This window comes from Schistocerca americana, chromosome 3 (genome assembly GCF_021461395.2).
Source record: "Schistocerca americana isolate TAMUIC-IGC-003095 chromosome 3, iqSchAmer2.1, whole genome shotgun sequence".
Classification (NCBI taxonomy): domain Eukaryota; kingdom Metazoa; phylum Arthropoda; class Insecta; order Orthoptera; family Acrididae; genus Schistocerca; species Schistocerca americana.
Window position 1 is genome coordinate 494808688 of NC_060121.1, and position 22139 is coordinate 494830826.

General features: G+C 37.7%; 1 protein-coding gene across 1 annotated transcript in view; it reads right to left on the minus strand.

The window, feature by feature from the left end:
• Nucleotides 1–8674: 8674 nt before the first annotated feature.
• LOC124606808 (para-nitrobenzyl esterase-like) overlaps nt 8675–22139 on the minus strand; it is a 58484-nt gene continuing 45019 nt past the window's right edge. The window contains exons 9-10 of the mRNA XM_047138875.1: nt 9150–9282; nt 8675–8954 (exon numbers count right to left, since the gene is read on the minus strand). Of these exons, the coding sequence (XP_046994831.1) occupies nt 8786–8954; nt 9150–9282 (302 nt within the window). The 3' untranslated portion in view covers nt 8675–8785. The remainder of the gene's footprint in view (nt 8955–9149; nt 9283–22139) is intronic.

A 22139-nucleotide genomic window follows, 5' to 3' on the forward strand; every position in this document is an offset into this window, starting at 1 on the left:
CCCCCTGGGGCATCACAAAGCCTTGATCAGGGGGTAGTGGTCACAGGAGAAAGCAGTTGCAGCATGGCTGGTAACATATGTTTGAGGATAGGTTGCACAGATCTCTTAAGAAACTTGTTCATTTTATGCTCACTTGGAGCAAAGTGCGAAGACAATAATCACATCCATACTTGCTGCCATACTTGGTTCTGGTGGTCTCCAGAATATTTTTACTTGGAAGGGGGTCATGTATTCAAAAAGGTTGAAAAATACTGAATTAAAGGAAGGTGTGTACGATTTTAATTCAAGTTCAGAATGGTTGGATAAGTGGAAGAAGCAATACGGCATAAGGCACCTTTAAATTTGTGGTGAAAAACTTCCTGCAGATTCTCAAATTCTTACACGATTTTGTGGAAATTAGGAAAAATTATACGAGAAGAAACTCTTAATCCTGATCACTTGTATAACTGTGATGAAACAGGGCTAAATTATAAAACGCTTCCATCTAAAACTCTAGCTTCAAAAGAAGAAAAGTCTATCCAGGGCATAAAAAATACAAACAGAGGTTTAACAGTTCTTGCTGCATTGAATGCAAGTGGAGACAATAAACTGAAGCTGCTGGTGATACGAAAGCCTGCTAAGCCTAGAGCTTTAAAAAATATCACTTTTGCCGCACTGCATCTACCTGGATGGAAAAAAAAAATGTTTTTAAGAATTAGTTTTTGAAGATTTTGTTCCAGAGACCAAAAGATACCTAAAGTGCTTGCCTTACAAAGCAGCCTTAATGCTTCACAAAGCTGATTAACACTCTGATGAGGAAGAATTGCAATGTGACAATATTCGTGTATTGTTCTTACCCCCTAACATGACGAGTTTAATACAGCCAGTGGACCAAGGTGTTTTACAATGGTGAAAAAGAGAAAGGTATCATTGTCGTTCACTTAAGACACTTCTAAAAACAACAGAATGTGAAGGAACTGTCAAAGAATTTCTAAAAAAAGAACTATGATAAAAGACGTAGTTGACTTTATAGCCAATTCTTGGTATGAAAAAAGTTGGAGACAATAAAAAAGTCTTGGACTAGATTTTACAGAATGAAATGGATACCTAGAGTAGAGACGAAGGTGATGTACCATTGGCAGAACTGATGAAAAAGCTTGCAGGATGGGAAAATGCGAATGCAAGTGATGTTTCAGAATGGATGAATGATGATGAACAGTTTGAAGTAATTGATCTTGCAACTGTTGAAATTGTTAGTGAACTAATTGAAGACAGCGACCACAAGAAATTACCTGAAGAAACTGTAGCAGTGATCACCCACACTGAGGGTTTGCAGTGCTAGATGTGGCATTGCATTATATCGAGCAGCAAGTGGAAGCTACTCCAACAGCCACTATAATTCTTAGATGATATCGTGACATTGCTGCTGAAAAACAGGGTTCCGTTTTAAAACAAAGGACTGTGGACAATTTCTTTAAAATGTCACTTGTATTTTTGAAACTTGGAAATGTGTGCCCATGTATGTACATGTAACACATGTATGTATTATACCTTTTTTATATATTTTTCAATCATCATTGTGCTCATTGAACATTTGTTCATGATTTACCCATTGATTTAGTAATATTTCCATATTATCAGAGATTTTTGTAATTCAAGTAGACTTAGCCTCAATTAGCTCAAATCACTTGGGCTCTACTGTAATCATCTTTACTTCTTTTAGAAGGCTGACCTTTTAGAAACTCATTCAAACAGTCATAACATGCTATAGAACTTTCCCTCAAGCCATATAATGCCTTAAATAACTTACAAACTATATCTGTTGCGTCCATGAGCAAACTTTACTAGCCACATTTTTTTACATTTGAAGGCTCTTTTAAGGTCACACATCCAGAAAAATAGTTTTCACGATTAACAAATTCACCTGCGCAACCACTACGCAATAATCAATCAATATGTATGTTTTTACTGTAGGTTGTACTTCCAATACAAAACGGCTCATACCAGTTCCATTCTGTTGGTATCCTTTGTATCCTGGCTATGACTTCCTCTTGAACCATAACATATGCTCTAATCACATGACCAGATGTTGTTGTCCCTGCTGCACTGACCAGTCTGCCCATGTTGCCACCTGCCGTGACCACCTCTGTGATGATGTCTGCCATGTATCATGAATCTCTGCTTGTTTCTGACTCGTGAGCGTCCCACTTGAAATGTCGTAATTTGCTACATCCATAACACAACTGCTCCTGGTAGCTCATACCAGTTTTCCTTTCAGTGTGAAATGCATTGGATATTCCACTTTCACTTCCATCCTTGCCTTTTAAATCCAACATTTGAAGTTTACTTTTAATGTATTCAACTGTCTGACATTCATCATTCAAAACATTGACCGAGTCCCTGATATAGCTCAAGGGTTCTGGTAAGGTTCTCTCTCAACATGTGGTGTAGCTTCTCCTTTTCCATCACTTTTCACTGGCTAATTTTAATTCATTCACTGTTTTTTCCCAAAATTACTGAAGAATGTTGCTGTGTCACAACAGTCTTTTAACTGTAGTTTTACAACTTTTTTCTGCACACATTTTGTAGTGTTGTTGATTCTTTGGAAAATAATTTGTCACACTTTTTCAGTATCTCAAATTCAATTTCCTTATCATGCATGAATTTAGTGGCTTGTTCAAGATTACTTCATAAATGTAGTTCACTGCAGTCAGATTTATTCAGCTCAGTATCCATCTTATCTACGTTTGTTTCCACTCTTGAAGCCACAGTACAGCATTTCTTCATTTTCTGATTCATTTTCATTTTCTGTTTCGAGTTCCCACAGTCTTCTCCATCAAAACATGGCATCTTACTGTCAACCACGTTCAATTTCATAAAGCACACTTGTCGAATAACAATCTTCCTTTTAGTTCACAGCCAATCACTACTTTTCTGAATGCACTGCTATTTTTTAGTTTACAACTGTAGACTGCTACAACGTTAAGAATATTCATTTAGGAAATGTAAATACATCTGTCTTTACACAGTGAAAACATTCATGCCACAGAACTAACTGTATGTGAAATGTGTGTGTGTGTGTGTGTGTGTGTGTGTGTTTGTGAGTGTGTGTGTGTGTGTGTGTGTGTGTGTGTGTGTGTGTATGTGTGAACACTGATCTACAGATCCTCTGACAACACAGATCAGTGAACTTGAATGATTTGTATTGGATGAGGGCAAAATGGGAGGTGGGGTTGGGAGGCAGCTTGATTCATATTGGACAACCACCCTTCCTTCCTCTCTACCTCCCCTCCCCTCCTCTCCCAACCATTGGGTGCCCTCACCATGTGCCGACTGTGAACTACAATGTGACATGTAAACCTGTTCTATTACACTGGTCAAAAACTGCTGACAGATACTGAGACAGCAATTTGGGCTTGTTCTCATACTGCCCCTCTAGTTCTGTTGTTGGAGTGGAGCAGACTGCTGCAGGAATGCACATTTTCATCCAACTCGGAACATGCCATGACCTGAATATGCCTGCAGCTGAGGCAATGTCAGCTGATAAATATCGGCCACCACTGCTTGTTTTTACCGACGGATGTGAGAGTGGGGAAGGGATGGTGTGGGTGCACAGCAGTGAGACTGGTGGGCTGCTGTAACGGGGGAGGGAAGACTGCCAGGCAGCAACACATGCTACCGCAGAATCAGTCTGCCACCTGACAGTGAGAGAAGAGGACCATTTGTCACTTGGCTGCAATGTGGTGTGTTGTGCACATGCACATGATGCAACTCATTCCTTACAATAAAGGTTTCTTCCTTACAACTCCTCTTACAGTATGCCATTGTTCTGTGTTCGGCACTACATGCTTAACTTTTCTGTGTCACTTGTCATAATTATTTTTGTAATATAGTGAAGATATACTTCTTTGTAAGATACGTAGGCATGTGTGGTTTCTGTTCGAATTGATTTTGGATGATCATGTGGGCTGCATCTCTTTTTTCTAATATAGCGAAATTTTAACGTTGTTGTGTAATTTGTAGCTTTCAATCATTTTTCTGTAGTATGAGATTGATCGATTTTGTGAACTGTAGTGAAACTGTCTTTATATTTTCGATTACTGGTATCGTTTAAAAAAAAATTGTTTAATGATCACATTGTTTTGTCAGTGACTTAGTATAACGTGACGCTCATAATTGTTTATTTATAAGGCTGTTCAACATTTCTAGCAGGATACTGCACAATGTGAAAATTTCTGCATATTGATCTTTTTTCATATGTAGCTTCCTATTACACCAATTCAAATCAATTTTCGATGACCATGTGAATGGTTGTCATGCTAATGTACTTCCAGCAGGGTAATGCACAAACTCTTTTTTTCCTTCTTCTAGAATGCATGTGAAACACAAATACCAGAACAAGGGGGGGAGGGGCGGTTGGGAAATGTCTTGACAACATAGGCATCAATATTTTTTTCTGCTACCGTCTTGGATCCGTCATCTTGTGGCTTTTACTTTGGTGTAGAACTGGCAGCACTGCAGACTACGTTGGCTCTTGGAGAGAGGGGGAGGGAGGGGTTGGGCAGAAAGGAGAGGTGGTAGAGATCTGCTAACAAAGCAAAGTGTGGTGGCTCTCTGTGGTACAATACCATCATGAACTTTCTTTGAAAAATTTGCGTTAAGAGAGATACTTGAAACTTTCATTCAAAATCCAGTTTATGAAAACTCCTCCAGGCCATGTTTAATCATCTGTAAATTTATGTTGCTGCCTACCTAGTCTTTGTCTTCCATTTTTCACAAAATTATTCTTATAGTCTTATGCTTATCATCTAATATATGTTTTTATAATGTCAGGTTATTGCTAATTAAGGCTTATACCATGAGGAAATTAACAATGAATGTGTTACTGTGTCAATATGTGGCACTATGTGCATTATGTAGTTAATTAACTTTCAGAAAGTTTATGTTATGACTCCCTTTCATTAACAGTGATACTTACTTGGCCTACCTCTGTCTGATGGATGGTGTTTGGCATACAAGCCACAAATTCACTAACATTTCCTTCAGTGCTTTCTTATCTGCAGCATCATGTTAGAACTGAGACTACTGTGCATGTTATATTTCGCTGGCAGCAGTATCAGCACTTCCTTATGTCCATGGGCATACCAGGCATCATGGTAACTAGTCATGTGCCAAGGTCAAAGAGGGTAGGGAAGGGGAGGGGCATCCTGCCCCTTCCACTCCTTCAAATTTTGCATGAAGCACCATCCACCATAAGCACCCGCACTCTGCAGCCAAGGAAGATAACATATCTGAACTGCTGAAAAATTTATAAACTGTATTTGCATTATTGACTTCCAAAAATTTTTTCAACAACTGGCTCATTAGCAAATTGGTAACTGATCTGAAGCTGTAGATCATTTGTCATGGAATATTGGAATAGATCCATGTTTCTCTATAAATATTTAAAAATGAACATTTGCTTGTAAAATATAAATAATGAAACAGAAATTAGTAATTGTTGGAAATGAGTTTTACCTTAAATGATGGGTCTTTGTGCCTTCAAGGAATACAAAATCGAATTTTGGTAGAAATTTCGCTTATATTACGTTAAATACATAATTTTATGAGTTACGCAGAAAATTCATATGTGGCAATATTTAATTTGTGCTTGCAAAGTGTGAGAAATCGCACAGTACGTGGTAAGTCACTTTCCTGAGATATTAACTCTGACATTACCTTTGATAATCTCATATCTCTCACTATTAATGTGTTTATGAGGTGTCTACAAGCAATACATGTTCTTCTGTTGTCTAAGTAATGTTTGGTAATAAAACACCTTATTCCTTCCCTAATAAGACAACTATGTTGTACATCTGTTTGTGGTGGTGTAGTTGCTTACTCATTTTTATTTTCCTGAGCAATGCATTAGCTTTACTGCTCCTACATTGGTGCTTGAGAACATTTTACATGCAGGAATATATTCTGTGAGGTTGTGTTGTGACTTACATCAAAAGTGTACCTGATTAGTTATACAGTATGTCTGTTTACCTGCTTAAATAACATGTATTTTGCTTCAGTTATAAGCCTGGCCAGGTCAGTTTTATGACATGGAGTTATTAGACGTACATTCTGAAAAGGAGGTGTTATTAGTATTGGGGTAAATAATTTAATTTTTGGGCTCTAATTTGATGAATATGTGTATATATGGAAATTAACTTGTGCCTTTTTTTGTTTGTTTTGAGACACATGTGACATCACATTAATTGATTTAAGTCTTCCAGTGTTTCTTATGCATTAACCTCAACTATCAATTTAAGTATCGTACTTCTTTCCCTGCCTGCGTATTTATCTGATATTTTAGAATTTTTTCAACATTTTAGATGTGGTAAATAATTAATTTGCGACTCTCTTGTGTTTTACCTCCATAGGTCTAGCTGAAAGATGCTGTTATTGCACATAACGTTTAGTAGACTTATGTCATTTGTAATAACATAAGTAACTGGCAATTAGTAGCAGTGTTTATAATTTTTCAAGTGACTAACACAGTACATTATCTATGTCCCTCCTAAAATGGTGCCAGAGAGAAATTTTATTATGGAAATATTTTATTTGGGGGTGTTTTGTGAGTAGGCCTAATTAGTTACAGTCAGTCTTGCATACTTAGCTAACTGCAGTTGTAAGCCTAGTCAGGTTGTTAGGCTTAACTTCTAAAATGTCAGCTATTATTTGGTGTTTAAATCTAGTTTGGGGGTATAGGCCTATACTTTTGAATTTTGGGCACTAATTTGGTGAATATGTATATGTGTGGAGATTAAATCACACTTTCTTTTACACTGCAGACATATTTTTGCAGTACTGTAACATCTCATAAATTGATATTAGTCCCAGCGTTTCCCATGTGTCAACCTCATGTAGCTGTATAGACATTGCACTTTTAGCAATGCCAACATAGTTTTCAGACATTTTCGAATTTTTTCAACGTATTAGATGTGGAATGTGAAACATTTGCGACGTTGTTACGTTTTTTAACCATGCAGCAATCTATTGGTGGCAATACGAAATTGTGTTATAAAGATCGAACTTCCTCAATCTTCTGGAGGTGCTAAGCACTCGTTTCCTACAATGCAGCCATTTGGTGGTGACAGGAGAAAGCAGGATCTCAGAACGGACTTGATTTTATTAAGTTTTCATGGCTTGTGGGATAGTATTTAAGATAAAATCGAATTTTAACAAATACAGATTCTTGTTTCATTTTTTCTATTTTATAAACAAAAGTTTTTAATTATGTATAGAGAAATATGCAGTCTTCTTGTTCCAATATTCCATGATGAATTATATATATTGTAGCTTCAAATCAAAGTTACCAATTTTACTGGTGAGCCAATCCTTAAACAAATATTTGGAAGTCAGTGACGCAAATTTAATTGACAAGTTTTTCAGCAGTTCAGGTATTTTATAATATCTGGCAGCAGAGAGTGGGTGTTTTGGGCAGGAGGTGCTTCATGCAAAATTTACAGGAGAGTAGGGTTGGGAGGTAGGAGTGCCTCCCCTCTACCTTCCCCATCCCGATCCCAGTATGTGGCATGATGTCATGAGTGCCAGTATGGCCTTGGAGATAAGGAAGTGTTGATACTGCTGTTAGCGACATATAACATGCACAGTTGTCCCATCTGTGGAATGACACTGCAGATAAGTAAGCTCTGATGCTGATGTCAGCGAGTTCCTGGCTCATATGTCCACTGCCCTACTACTTGCCTTTCCATTTTTCAAAAAATCGTACAGCGTGATTCCTTGAGGAGTGTTCTTGTTTCATGATATGAACATACGAAATACATTTCCAAATACAAAGCGATATATAGAGTCTAAAGGCTATGATTAATTACCTAAAAGGACAAAATTTCTAAGGTAATTAGTTCTTTTCTGTCTACAGGATGAATCCGAAATCCACAGAAATAATTTTAGATGTTGTTCTGAGATTTTTCTTAGTTTAAGTGTAAATACATTAAAAATGAGGGTGCTCAATGAGTAATCGAGAGAAGCATTTTGGGAATTTCTAGGAGAAAAAAAATTCAGGCAAATAATGTTGTGTAAGACGTGTATACGCCTATAATTAAAAGGATAATGAGGTGCATGGGACATGTAGCTAGGTGATGGATGATAGATGAACCAAGGAAGTTCTGTTCTGGATTCTAAGAGCAACTAAAGAACAGAGACTTCAACCTAACAGTTAGTTGGTAGGTGATTGGTGGGTTGATTGATTTGGGGGAGGGGACCAAACAGCAAGGTCTTCGGTCCCATAGGGTGGGGAAGGAAGCTGGCTGTGCCCAACTATGCAGATGACTAGATCGCATCTGGCCAAACGTGGGAGTGTAGATCTGGAGACAGCATTGCTTGTAAACGTCTGGATAGCATTTCACATTCCATACATATTCATACATTAAAGGAAACGGTAAGGTCACACTAAGAAAACGGTAAGGCCACACTAAGAAAACGGTAATTGATTCCAAATTATCGACTTCCCTCAGTCCCCACCCGCAACCCAATGCCATCGACATCCATAGATCAACATATAGTAGTGAAGAGATTTTTGTTCCTTTTCTCCCTCTCGAAACAATATAGTCACAAAGACGATTTACTGCCTATTCTCAGAAATATATAAGCGCAGTTTTCAGACATTATTATAAAAACGTCTAGTAAAATCATAAAATCACTGTTTCACATTTTTAATTGAAAGAAATGGTAATTTATTTGTGTCGTATCCTGTGAATATTATTTATCTGGCGATTTACAGTGATTAGACATGAATACATGTTGCATTTCCCTCTCAGAGGTCGTCAGCATAAGGCTGCAATGGCACATTCTCATTCCAGAAATCCATCCGCTCTCCATCCTTGTTATGGGCGACAGTAAAGTTGTCCTGCATCAGCATGTAGCTGCGGGTTTCATTGTTATAGGATTCCCATATTACAGGGTCCGCCTCGGGAGTGGGATTCCTGTGAGAAAACGTATACATGTGTTTATAATGATCATAACTGTTATATAGTGGATTTTTTTCTGAGCACAGATCAAATGTTTGGCTTTTTTCTTGGACTTCATAAGCCAGTAACCAATGTCTGTTGTACCTGTCTACAGGATTATCTAAAATTTAGCAAATAGCGATAGGGATACTGAACATACTGTGTACATACCCATACTTGGTGAAATTAGTCCAGTACAGAAGCATATTCCTGCGTATACGATCTTCTTCAGATTCTGGATCCAAGTTATATTCGGTATCTTTCCTCAGGAACAGGAATGGTAACTCACCTGAATGGGATACACCTGGAACAAGGGATTATTTACTTTTTTCAGTTTTAAGGTATTCTGGAAGGGTTATTCATCTACATGAACAATTAAATCTATACTCCATAAGCCACCGTACAGTGTGAGGCAGAGGGTACTTTGTGTATTACTGTCACTTCCTCCCTTTCGTGTTGTAGTGGCGAATGGTGTATGTGAACGAAGACAGATTGCTGGTATACACTTACGTCCATGGGAGCTCGTATCTCTCAATTTTATCGTCCGGTCTTATCGTGAGATATATGTGAGACCAATCAATATATTGATCGATACTTCTCAGACTGTATGCTGTTGGAATTTTAACAGTACACAATAATGTGATACACAATGCCTCTGTTGTAGCATCTGCAACTGGAGTTGGATGAACACATCAGTGACGCCTTCACTTTTACTAAACGAACCTGTAACGAAACGTGCTGTTTTTCTTTGGCTTGTTTCTATATTCTCAATCAATATTACCTGGCGAGGATACCAGACTGACGAGCAATATAGAAGCATCGGATGAATGAGGGTTTCGTAAGCTACTTTCTTTGTAATGGCGTGCACTTCCTGAGGATTCTTCCAATGAATCTTAGTCTAGCTTCTGCCTTATCTGCTTTAACTTTATGTGGTTATTCCACTTTAAATCATACCGTATGCATACTCCTATATATTTTACAGATGTGGTTACTCTGCAATCGTGGAATTGCAGAGTACTGACTCCTTCTGCCTACTCATCCACATTGTATAACATTTATTTATTGATGTTGAGAGTCAACCCTAAATCCAAGCATCAAGTGTCGATCCTCTGAAGGCGTCTCTAAATTTCGTTACAATTTTCAGGCATTACAACTTCTCTGTATACAATAGCATCATTTGCTAACAGCCTTACGGAGCTCTGCTATTATCCACTATGTCATTTATTTTAATACCTTTTCTGATGTCTTGACCACACTTTTTATTATTTTCAAAATCACCTTACATGTCTTATTTTCAAAGGCTATAAAATACAACATAAAACCGGTATCAGAAGATATGAAAATACGTCACATTTCACCATTGATTAGAGACATAGTGTAAGGAATAGCGTATGATTTTATAGCTTACCAGTGTTATGTGAATCATGTAAAATTGTTCATTAGATACATTGTATCTCGACAACATTCTCAATCAAGAGAAAAGTGCTTGCTGCTACCAAAGGACAAACTGAAAGTTAAGTGGACTAAATAATTAAGTGGCGCTGGATATGTGGTGTATGCTGCATTTGTTTGTTAACAACTGCATTTCCATCGTTACATCACGTAAAACAATTTCACCACTAGACAATTCATGGAAGATACTATAACAATGTTTTACAAAAGGTATCTCTATACAAAACAATGGATTAATGGTTTTCTGAGTGGTCGAAAATAATACATTGGAAGAGTACACTCAGTGGTCCTGGGGTGCATGGGGGACAACTATCTCATCATCATCATCATCGTCATCATCATCACTATCATTATCTCAGCCTTTCCCCACATCATGTGGGGTTGGTGTTGCTTTGCTGCATCCTTCTCTTCCATAAATGCCTATCCAGTGGTTCTTCTCTGAGCCATCCTTTCTCCCATAGGTCCCCTGCTATCTTGTCTTTACATCTCAGTTTCATTTTTCCTCTTCTCCTTGATCCTTCGATTCCTAGGTCTTCAACTCTTCTCCCCATGTAGTACTCCCCTCTTCTCTGCACACGTCCATACAATCTTAGACAACTTTCTTGGATCTTATCCCCCATGGGCCGAATTTTCACTGTTTCCCTGATGTACTCATTCCTTAGTCTATCCTTTCATGTCACCCCATTCATCCACCTCAACATTCCCATTTCTACCACTGCCATCTTTTTCTCTTGGTCTTTTGTAATTGGCCAAGTTTCTGCACTATACAGCATCACAGGCCTCACCACAGACTTGTAAAGCTTTCCTTTCATTCTGCAGCTAACCTTCTTATCACACAGTACTCTGTTCAGTTTCTTCCAGTTCATTCATCCACTATTTATCCTGCCCTCTATTTCGGCCTCCAGTCCTCCTTCACTTTGCATGTAAGAGCCTAGGTATTTAAATTTCTTGACCAGCGTCAGTTGTTTTCCTTGCAGGTTAATATATAGATCTTTGGCATCCTTTGTACACATTTACTCTGTTTTCACCATGCTAATTCTCATTCTCCTTTCCTCTAGAGCTTTTCTCCACTGTTCAAGTTTGTCTTGAAGTGTCTCCTGGCTAGGTTCACAGATTACATCACTGGCAAACATCATGCTCGAAGGTGCCTCTTTGTTCACATCTTTGACTAATACATCCATGACAAGATCAAAGGGATATGGGCTGAGAGCAGATCCTTGATGTAGTCCTACTCTCACTGGAAATGCCTTTGTTGCATCTGCACTGCTTCTGACTTATGTCATTGCACCTTCACACATGTCGCCTACCACCGTGATATATTTTTCTGTCAGGCATTTACTTCTCAGACATCTCCATATCTCTTGCTTCAGCACTCTGTCATATGCTTTCTCAAGATCAATGAAGGCCATATGCAGTTTGGCTTGTACCTCTCTGTGCCTCTCTATCAGTTGCCTTAGTGCAAATAGAGTGTTGGTTGTTCCTCTTCCTGGCATAAATCCAAACTGTTTTTCACATACTTCACTTTCTAGACGCAACATCTTCTCAATTATCCTTTTCCAGATCTTCATTGTGTGGGGCATGGGTTTTATCCCTCTATAACTGCCACAGTTTTGGATATTCCCTTTCTCCTTAAATATGGGAACCTGTATACTGCTTCTCCGGCCACGAGGCATTCTTCCCCCTTTCCAGATCTTCTGCATTAGATCTCAGAGAATATCAGTTCCCTGTCCTCCCAGACTTTTCTATGCTTCTATTGGGATTTGGTCCGCCCCTAGGGCCTTCTCATTTTTGATTTTCTTCATTGCATGTTCGACTTCTTCCCTATTTATACTTTGGGTCATTCCTTCATTTATATTTCCATCCTCATACTTCTCTCATACATTTTCCTCATTCAATAGCCTTTCGAAGTACTCCCACCACCTATTCAGGATTTTCTCAAGGTCGTGTAATACTACACCTGATTCATCCTTTATCTGCCTCATTGATGTTATGTGCTTGGTAGCCTTATCTCTTGCTTTAGCGATCTGTAGGAGTTGCCTGCTGTCCTGTCTATTAACAAACAATATTTCCTTTTTTTCATACATAGTGGTTTGTGAATAAATTACTAGAGCCATTACAAGTTCATAGAAAAACATTTCATAAGAATTTACAATGTCTAGAAATACCAGTCGGGGCACATAGCATTCATTATAAGAAACAGGTGGCACCCATGCATTCTATTTCCACCAGAACCACATACATCAGTTCCATCAATAGCACATGCCAACCATGCCAGACTGCCTTATCGACATTCCTTAACCCCGAACTTCAGTTTAATTAAAGCATCATCCAAAATACAGTCATGTAAAAGCTAGTGCAATATTATGTACATTGTGTACAGTAATGGTCCTATGGCACATTGTGGGGTACACACAAGGATACTTTTATGTGTGAAGATTTTTGTATGTAAAACAAGATTTGCTGTTCATAGAGCATTACAACAAACTGAATTGTGATGCTACAGAGATTTTGAAACAACATTATAAGTTCAAATTACAAAATGAATTTAAAATGAAAATTTTAAATTTGATACTAAATTTCTCAGCCAATGCAGATTTTGTACAGTTTTGCATTTGGCGTCAAACATGAGGATTTTTTAGTAATGCCCATAATCTTTAATGGTAGTGACGATTACTATTGATATTATACCTCTTTGTTGGGGTACTGAGTAATTTGGTCGTCGATAAAAAATTCTCACATTTTTAGACGTGATTTTACAACTACAAAACACAATCTACATCGACCAAAAGTTAAGACTTCTTTTAAAAAAAGTGAGTGAGATGAAAATAATGGAGTTTCTGGTGCTCTTTGTCGAATTTTTCATGTTTTTGTGTATGTTATTTGCGATGAAAAATGTAGGTGAACCTATGCTCATTGAAATGGTGAGTTGACAGTGACATTGTTTAAGAGTATGTATTCGTGTGGAAGGAGCAGTGCTAAACTCCGTTAATGGCGCCCTGAATTAAGTTTTCTGAGGTGGCCTAGACGATATGAAGGGAAAATACCAACTTATCTAATTCGAGTTTGTGCTCTGTATCTTATGACTTTGTCCCAATATCGATCTGGAGTTCGACCTCGACATTGATCTCGACCTGGACATCGGCCTCGACGTTGATCTCGACTTGGACTTCGACCTCGACCTCTACGGAACGTCAAAAACTAATTTTCTGTTTATGTCTCTTAGTTTGAACAGCTGCACAATAGTCCGGTTGCAAGAAGAATACAACCCCAACCTAGGTAATTTCAGGGAAAAAACAACTTTCTAGAGGGCTAACATAGATCAAAGCCAGATAAGATTGTCATCCAAGATAAGCATGTGAGGCTAGGTCTAATGTCTGTGATGAATCTGCAAAGATAAGTCATACATGTTCAGGCATTAAATAAGCTGTTTATTTGAGGGATGAGATTAATGAAAAACCCACACTATTTAAAAGATGCACCAAATCCACAACTTTGAAGTTCCATCAAAGAAATTTTGTACCAAGCTTTATATATATTTTTATCGAATTAAAAAAAAAATTTCGAAAAAGCAATACATGTACCTTTCTCTGAGAAACTATTCAAGAGATTTCTACAAAATTTTCTCTGTTTAATCTCTTTGCATATAGTAAGCTTCTGTCATATGGTTTCTTGAATGTATCGAATAGAAGAATTTTAATAATTTCCTAATTATAATTCTGTAAGTACAATATAAAATTAATGCAAAATTCCAGACACTTTGCTCCATACCTTAGCCTACACTCATATTTGCAAAGTCTGACATTTATTGGGTTTACAGAAACCAATGTATAAAATTTTGTAATTCTACCCTTCATAGATTCTGAGAAAAAGTGACATAACTTAATAAAACATAATTTTTAAGAAATGCAATTTAAAGTTCAACCTAATATATTTTCTTATGTCACATCTTCAGAATGCCCCAGAGTTGTGCCCTTTGTCCTTTTCCACGTCAAAGCTTCTCTTCTGGTTTCTTTTTTCTACCCTGTTTCCTTTGCAGATATTCAACTGGCTTTTCTGCTGCAGAGAGGCATTATAATTTATTTTTTTCAAGATGTCTTGGATGAAATTTATGAGCATAAAGCCCATTCTCTCTAGTACCTACATCTTCCCTACGTTCCCACCACTAAATACAAGAACTGGATCATAAGTTGCAATTCTGACACTTGTAGCAGATGAAAAGGTATGATTTCAGGAAATCGTTTCAATTTTAAGTGAATTTAGAGGTCGGCCGCAGTGGCTGTGCGTTTCTAGGTGCTTCAGTCCAGAACCGCGTGACTGCTATGGTCGCAGGTTCGTTTCCTGCCTCAGGCATGAGTGTGTGTGATGTGTTTAGGTTAGTTAGGTTTAAGTAGTTCTAAGTTCTAGGGGACTGATGACCTCAGATGTTAAGTCCCATAGTGCTCAGAGCCATTTTTTTTAATTTAGAGATTCATTTGGATTCTGGGTTTAGCTATGACAATTTTTTTTAAGTTCAGAATCGACCAGAAATCTGTAAGTTGGCTTGACAACATCTATGATTCAATTTGGAAGCCTCTTCTTGTGAAAGTAGGGGTTGGTATCCCTTTGAAAGCATAGGTATTTACACCAACTAATGTGATACATATGATGAAATAAAATGTTCATCTGTTGACATCATGTGGAGATATGTAGCTCATACTTCAGATTAGCTAGTTTTCTATATACTCTTTGTGACCATGAAAAAAACTGAATTCTCCTTTAGTAGCACACAGAAAAAAAAAGAATTGCTTCTTCATAAACAAAGCAGCTGATTTCATATTGTTTCTGAGCTATGGAACAGAGTCACAGATTATCTGTAAAATCAAAGAGTATATGTCACAGCCTTGCAGATGTATCCCATTCATGTTTCCTTGAAAGTAATCTATGGAACCGTTAGTCACCAAGGTAGTAGTGAAGTGTTGCTTCAAAAAGTGGGCGTTACAGGGAGGTCATGTCACACATTTAATTATTTATCAGGCACTTTGGGTGCGATTTCATCACTGAAAATTTGGGAATGTATTGTCCATGAGTCCCAATAAATGAAAAAAGATTGAGAATTGATATTTTCTGTCAATTTAATGAACATACACCTAGAAGTAAAACTGGTGACAGGCTCACTCGATGTTTAAGAGGAAACTGATATCAGAATTTCTGAAATAACGAAGGTTTCACAGCATAGGTGAGTTACAATTCGATGGCTTTTCAGTTCAAACAGAAGCACCATCGTGAGCAGACCACTCACAATTATAAAATCTCTCAAGTCATGCATCCTATATACGCATTTACAGTCTAAATGAACTACATCTCGTGCAAGCTTTTGAACAAGAATGACTCAGTGTTTCCGTGAGCGTTCATACTAGACAGTCAGTGAGCACAAATATGCATGACTACTCAGTGTATTTATTTCACTTTGGGGATCGTCGAGTTTGCTCTTGTATGATAACCATGTCGGGATTTTTGTGGCGCAGTAGTTAGCAAACTGGACTCGCATTCAGGAGGATGATGGCTCAATCCCGCGTCCGGCCATCTTGATTTAGGTTTTTCGCGATTTTCCTAAATCGCTTCAGATAAATGTCAGGATGGTTCTTTTGAAAGCGCACGACCGACTTCCTTCCCCATTCTTCCCTTGTCCAATGGGACCGATGATCTCATTGTTTGGTCCTTTCCCCCAAATCAATCAACCAACCATGTCGCCATTGTAGACTGGTAGCTGTATTTGTTTCTGTATTCGTAACCCTCTTACAGACCTGACGCGAGTGACACTGTTGAACATCACTATAAAGATGTTAACGCTGCCAGACATCTACATACAGTGTTTGAATTTCGAGGGCAGCACAACAAACAGCAAGAACGAACAGATTGCAAGAATCTCCTGACGTTTTATTACAACAGCTTATACTCTGAACGGTTTTATACGAAAGCTAGACTTACACTCTGTTACATAGGGGATCGTAAGTCAGTAATCATGTAGTTAAGTATAAAACAATATCTCTAAACGAGAGTGGCATTACAGACAAGGAAAGAGACTGAACTGCAGTGGCTTGCGTCATGTTCATAGACAAGATGGCCGCCGAGTGAGATCACAGGTATTTTCTTCGTCCGCTAAAAGAACTTCTTTAAGAAGAAGTAGTGTCAGATTTAAATTTTCTTTGTTTCGTATATTTGTTGTGGTGTCCATTCTTGTCACACAACTGAATATTAGCGTCCCAGCAGTGCTTATTCTTGAGAAAACTTCGTGTTATATGAAATCCCAACAATTGCGCCACAACCCGAAATTTTGTGTGACATAGACACAAAAAATTTTATTCAAGTTTTCTTGATATTACGAAATTCGTTTAAGAAAGACAGCTACTAGTTTCATCAGTGTCTATTGTCGCAATAAAAGTGTAACTAAACGTATTTAACTAACACATTTCGTATTGTTTACTTGTTAGACAGACACGATCTAGGCCTAAATTTTCTGAGTTACAAACGTTTGAAAACCTAACCAAACACGCTTGATAAGGTAAATTCTCTAAAAGCAAAGTAATTACTAATTCATTCTTCTGTCATTGTAACTCTATATCAGTACAAAAACAGCAACAACCGCACGTAAGTCCTGTGTGTCGTTTTTTGTATACATACAGCTAATCTCGCGCCCTTGACAAATTTAAAACATTCTTTAAACTTAATCTTTCTTTTGAAACTGACCATGAGTGAGAAATGTGGGAGCTCTTATAAGGTAGTGAGTAGAGGGATTTGCTGCCAATCTTGTAGGAAAAATTTTCACTGGGGCGAGGGGGGCATGCAGTGAGGAGAATGTTGAGAAACAGAAGAGGCTCTCCACTGGAACTGCAGAGCATGCAGTAGGGACAGGGCTAACTCATGCGATAGAGGACTTAGGGAATTTATGTGGGGACTTCACAAAAGAGGACCATGTAGAGATAGTGGGTGGGACGGGAAACAATTTGGATAGGGATAGCACATATGACATAGGTGGTAACCTTAAGAAGATAGCTTTCCTGACTGATGGAATCAATGTACACTTTGTTGAGCTGGGAACAGGAAAGGAAAATCTGTGCCCTTTAGGCACAGTTGGAGGAAGCAAGGAAGGAACTGATAAGTATCAAGGGACAGGGGGGAGGAGGGTGGTTGGGAACTAGCAGGTGGTAGGAGGATAGGAAGAAAGAGAATGTGAGCCTATATATTTATCATCAACGCCAAAAACAGGAATCTACCACTGCCAGAGTTAAGTGGAGAAGAGCCTCAGTTAGAACGAGGAGCAAGAAATGTGTGGCACACTTCAACCGAGGCCAAGAAGCCTAGGAATATACAAAACGTTAGGAAGAAGAAGATGCTGCTGCGAGGTAGTAGCCATGGGCGCGGTGTAGGCCCTCAGTTACAGGAAAGTTTAGGGTCGATGTACCAGGCCATCAGTATATTCAAGCCAAATGCAGCGCTAAGTCATGTGATAGAGGACTTAGGGTCCTTATGTAAGGACTTCACAAAAGAGGACCATGTAGAGATAGTGGGTGGGGGGGGGGGGGAACAGTTTGGGTAGGGATAGGACATATGACATAGGTGGTGACCTCGAGAAGATAGCTTCCCTGACTGATGGCATCGATGTACGCTTTGTTGAGCTGTTCCGGTGTCATGATCGATCACACCTTGATGGGTCTGTGAGGGGAATCAATATGGAGTTAGGGATGACTCGGAAGGCAGCCAACTTTGCTCATTTTTCTCTGGTGGCTGTTGGGACTATCAACAGATAGTGTTCACTAGGCATGGCCTACACCTAAACAGGACTGGGAAGGGAAAACTGGCACAGCTGATTCATGAATGTATAGAGGGTGGACCTGTTGTTATGGGCAGGAGAAATTGGTCTTTTTTAGGATAAATCCTGACAACAGCTTCTCCTGTCTAAAGAGTATCTCCAGCAGTTTAAAAAATACTGAAACAACTACTCAAACGACAGATTTTAACACTTCAAATATCACATTTACCACATGTCATAAAGAAAAACAAACCATTGATAAGATACAATTATTAGAAGTTGAGCTTCAATCTTTGAACTGCACAGTAGTTTGTATTACTGAGGACTGGTGTAGAGGCACAGAAATCCAACATGCAGTATTATCATTGAATGAAATGGCAAACTCTTACTGCAGAACTGCTTCAAGGGGCGGAGGATCACGCATTTATATCAGAAAAGGAACATAGTTCAAATTAAGACATGACCTCAGCAAAGTAAGTGAAGACAAACACTTTGAAATATCAGCTATTGAATTAACAGGGCTTGATATCACCAAGAAATTAATCATTTTGTGTTTGTGTGATCTAGCAGTGGTAGTGTGGACCCTTTTTTCAATAAATTATCAGAAGTTCTAGATAAAATCTCAAGTGCAAAGGTCAGCATAATTCTGTGTGGGGACATGAACATCAACACTAACATCATAAATGAATCCAGCAGTACCCTCATAAATATCCTTCAAAGTTTTGGCATGTCCCTATTGGTCAATAGTGCAACAAGGGTTACTAAAATGATTTCATCAGGAACTGACCATGTGGCTACAAATATGGACAGGGAAAAATGTGATGTAGCTGTAAAAGACCTTGAACTATCAGACCATATATGTCAAATAACAACAGTAAAATCAGGCATTGAATCATTCCATAAACTAAAAGCCTACAAATGACATCTATCAGAAATCAAAATAAAAGATTTTTAAAAAAAACTAGCAAAACAAAGCTGTGATGACATGTACAGGGAACCCAATGTGAATAAGAAATTCTCTAAATTCTCCATATAATATAAATTGAACTTTGAAAAGGCATTTCCAAAAGTATACATGTCTGTATCAATTTCACACAAAACAGATGGATAACAGCAGGTATTAAGAAGTCCTCCCAAACACTTAAATGCTTCAGGTCCATAAAAAAGAGTCACAATGATTCAGAATTCTTAAATTTCTATCACAGATACTATATAGGAAGGTGCTGATTGCTGCAAAAAAAGTCATTTCATGACAAAATAATATATAATGCAGAGAATAAAAGCAAAGCAGTCTGGAATGTTATAAAAAAGGAAATGGAGAGAGGCAAAGAAATGCAGAATAACATACTGCTAAGGGAGGGGGATAATGTAATAATGATCCAAAATACTTGGCAAACCATGTAAATGAGCATTTTTCAAGTATTGCAGAGAAGTTACAGCAAAAATTCCTCAAAACAAATATAACACCTGTAAATAATGTTGCACTAAATACAATGATGTTACTTCCAACCACAGAGAATGAAGTCAACAAAACTGCTCAAAAACTAAAAAATAAAAAGTCAGTATGCTTAGATGAAGTACCACACATTGGTGTGTACTAAAACAATGCATAGAGATTATACAGGGCCCTTTAACAAATATAATAAATGAACCCTTCAAATCAAGGACATTTCCAGAGCAGTTAAAACAGGCAAGGGTTGTACCTTTGCTTAAGAAAGGTAATGCAGAAGACATAGCAAATTACCAGCCCATTTCCCTGCTGTCAAGTAATTATGAAAGACAGATTAATGAAGTACCTGAATAAATACAGTCTTTTAACTGAATCACAGTTTGGTTTCTGAAGTGACAAAAATACAGTCAGCCATAATAGAATTTACAAAAGTTGTACTTGATGCTCTTGATAAAGATGAATGTGTCACAGGCATATTTTTTTGATCTTTCTGTGGCCTTTGATACAGTTGACCACAAGATTCTATTAAATAAATTAGAAGCATTAGGACTAAGAAGGGTAGCTAATGACTGGTTTCGATCATACCTAGCAGATAGGGTACAAAGAGTAGAGATAAAACATACTTCAAATAGTATCTAAACATTCAGTAAAACACTTATAAGAACCAAAATACATTAATAAAGGCGTTTCGCAAGGTAGCATATTAGGACCAATACTATTCCTCATGTACATCAATGACTTTGCCAGTAGTGTTACTCATGGTGAAAAAATTCTCTTCACTGATGACAGCAATATTACAGTCACAGAGAAAACAAGAGAATTCCTCACAGAGAAAGCAAATGAAACTCTCAATGAAGTTTATGATTGGTCAATAAGCAATATAGTGACATTGAACATAGAAAAACTAATCGCATGAATTTCAGTTTGAAGAGGAAAAATGACAATTTTAAATTAAATATAGATGGCACCTCTATAGACTGTGTCACAAATGCAAAATTTCTAGGAATGAATATTGATTCTCAGTTGAAGTGGTGTGAACACACAAAGGTACTTGCAAACAGAATGTCATTGGCATGCTATACCCTTAGAATCCTATCATCAGTGTGTAACATGCAGTGTCTTTTAGTTATATACTACTTATATGTACACTCAGTTCTTAACTATGGCTTTCTGTTTTGGGGAACAAATACGCAAAATATGAACACAATTTTTAAGCTTCAGGAAAGAGCCATTAGAATAATAACCAAAAATAGTAGTCGAGCTCATTGTAAAGATCTGTTCAAAACACTGGGGTTTTTAACTGCAACATGTGAATACATTTACCAGTCAGCTATACACATCAAAAATAGCATTGGTAACTACTGTACAAACAGCTCTGTCCGTGACCGTGGAACAAGAGCTAGACTCAACTAACATTTACCAAGAAAAAATAAACATAAAACTCAAAACAGCATTTTCTACCAAGGAATAAAACCGTACAATAACTTACCAAAAGAGGTTAAATAAATTGCAAAAATACACTTATTTAAATAGGTAGCTTAAAAGATTCCTGTTACAATACATTATATACATTGAAGGATTACTTAGATAAAACAATGTAGGGGTTTGGTAAGAAACAGTTATACAAATAAATAATAATTATTATTATAAAACACCCAACATACTACATAACACCCTCCCCCAAGTTATGTGTAGCACAACACTAACACCTCTTTCTCAGCTCAACATCTCACTCATTATAGAGGGATGCTGAGTAAGTTTTTCAGGATAGCAAATGGGAAGTTGTGTTACAGAAAATGGCCCAGAGTTCCCCAGTGTGTGTTTGTGTGTGTGTGTGTAGCAAGTCAACTGTTATGAAAAAATGTGTGTATAGTGTGTGCAGTGTCTGATAGTGAGATATGAGTGAACAGTGTGGCATTACATTGTTTAACAAGATATTTGTAAAAAAAATGTTGTATTCTAGAAGGAAATCTAATGATTGTCTCTAACTAGAAGTCTGTAAATGTATCTGTATATGAATTAGCTTATTTTAAAATGGTCTAAACTTGTAAATACTTTGACATGTTCTACATCATTGTAACAAGATATCTACAGATGAATAAAGCTACTACTACTACTACTACAAATGTTGAGAGAACATCACATGTGACGACGACGATAGGATGAGATTTCAACACAAAGGCTCACATTGCAAGGATAACAATGGAGCTAAGATAGGAAAGCATACATCGATCATTTTCTTGCTCCTGACAGGTTTGGAATTTCCTACTCACTGAATTATATGTCACACAAAATTCTTTCTTTGCAACTGAAACTCACAATGAGTAGGAGATCATATAAGGTAACGATACTGAGGACATGTGAATTACAGACTGAATGACCGAAACGTATCAAGGCATACAAGGGCAGAACAAAACCTAATTAATTCCGAGAACAGCGGCTGCCTGTTCTCGACGGTATCCAAAAACTT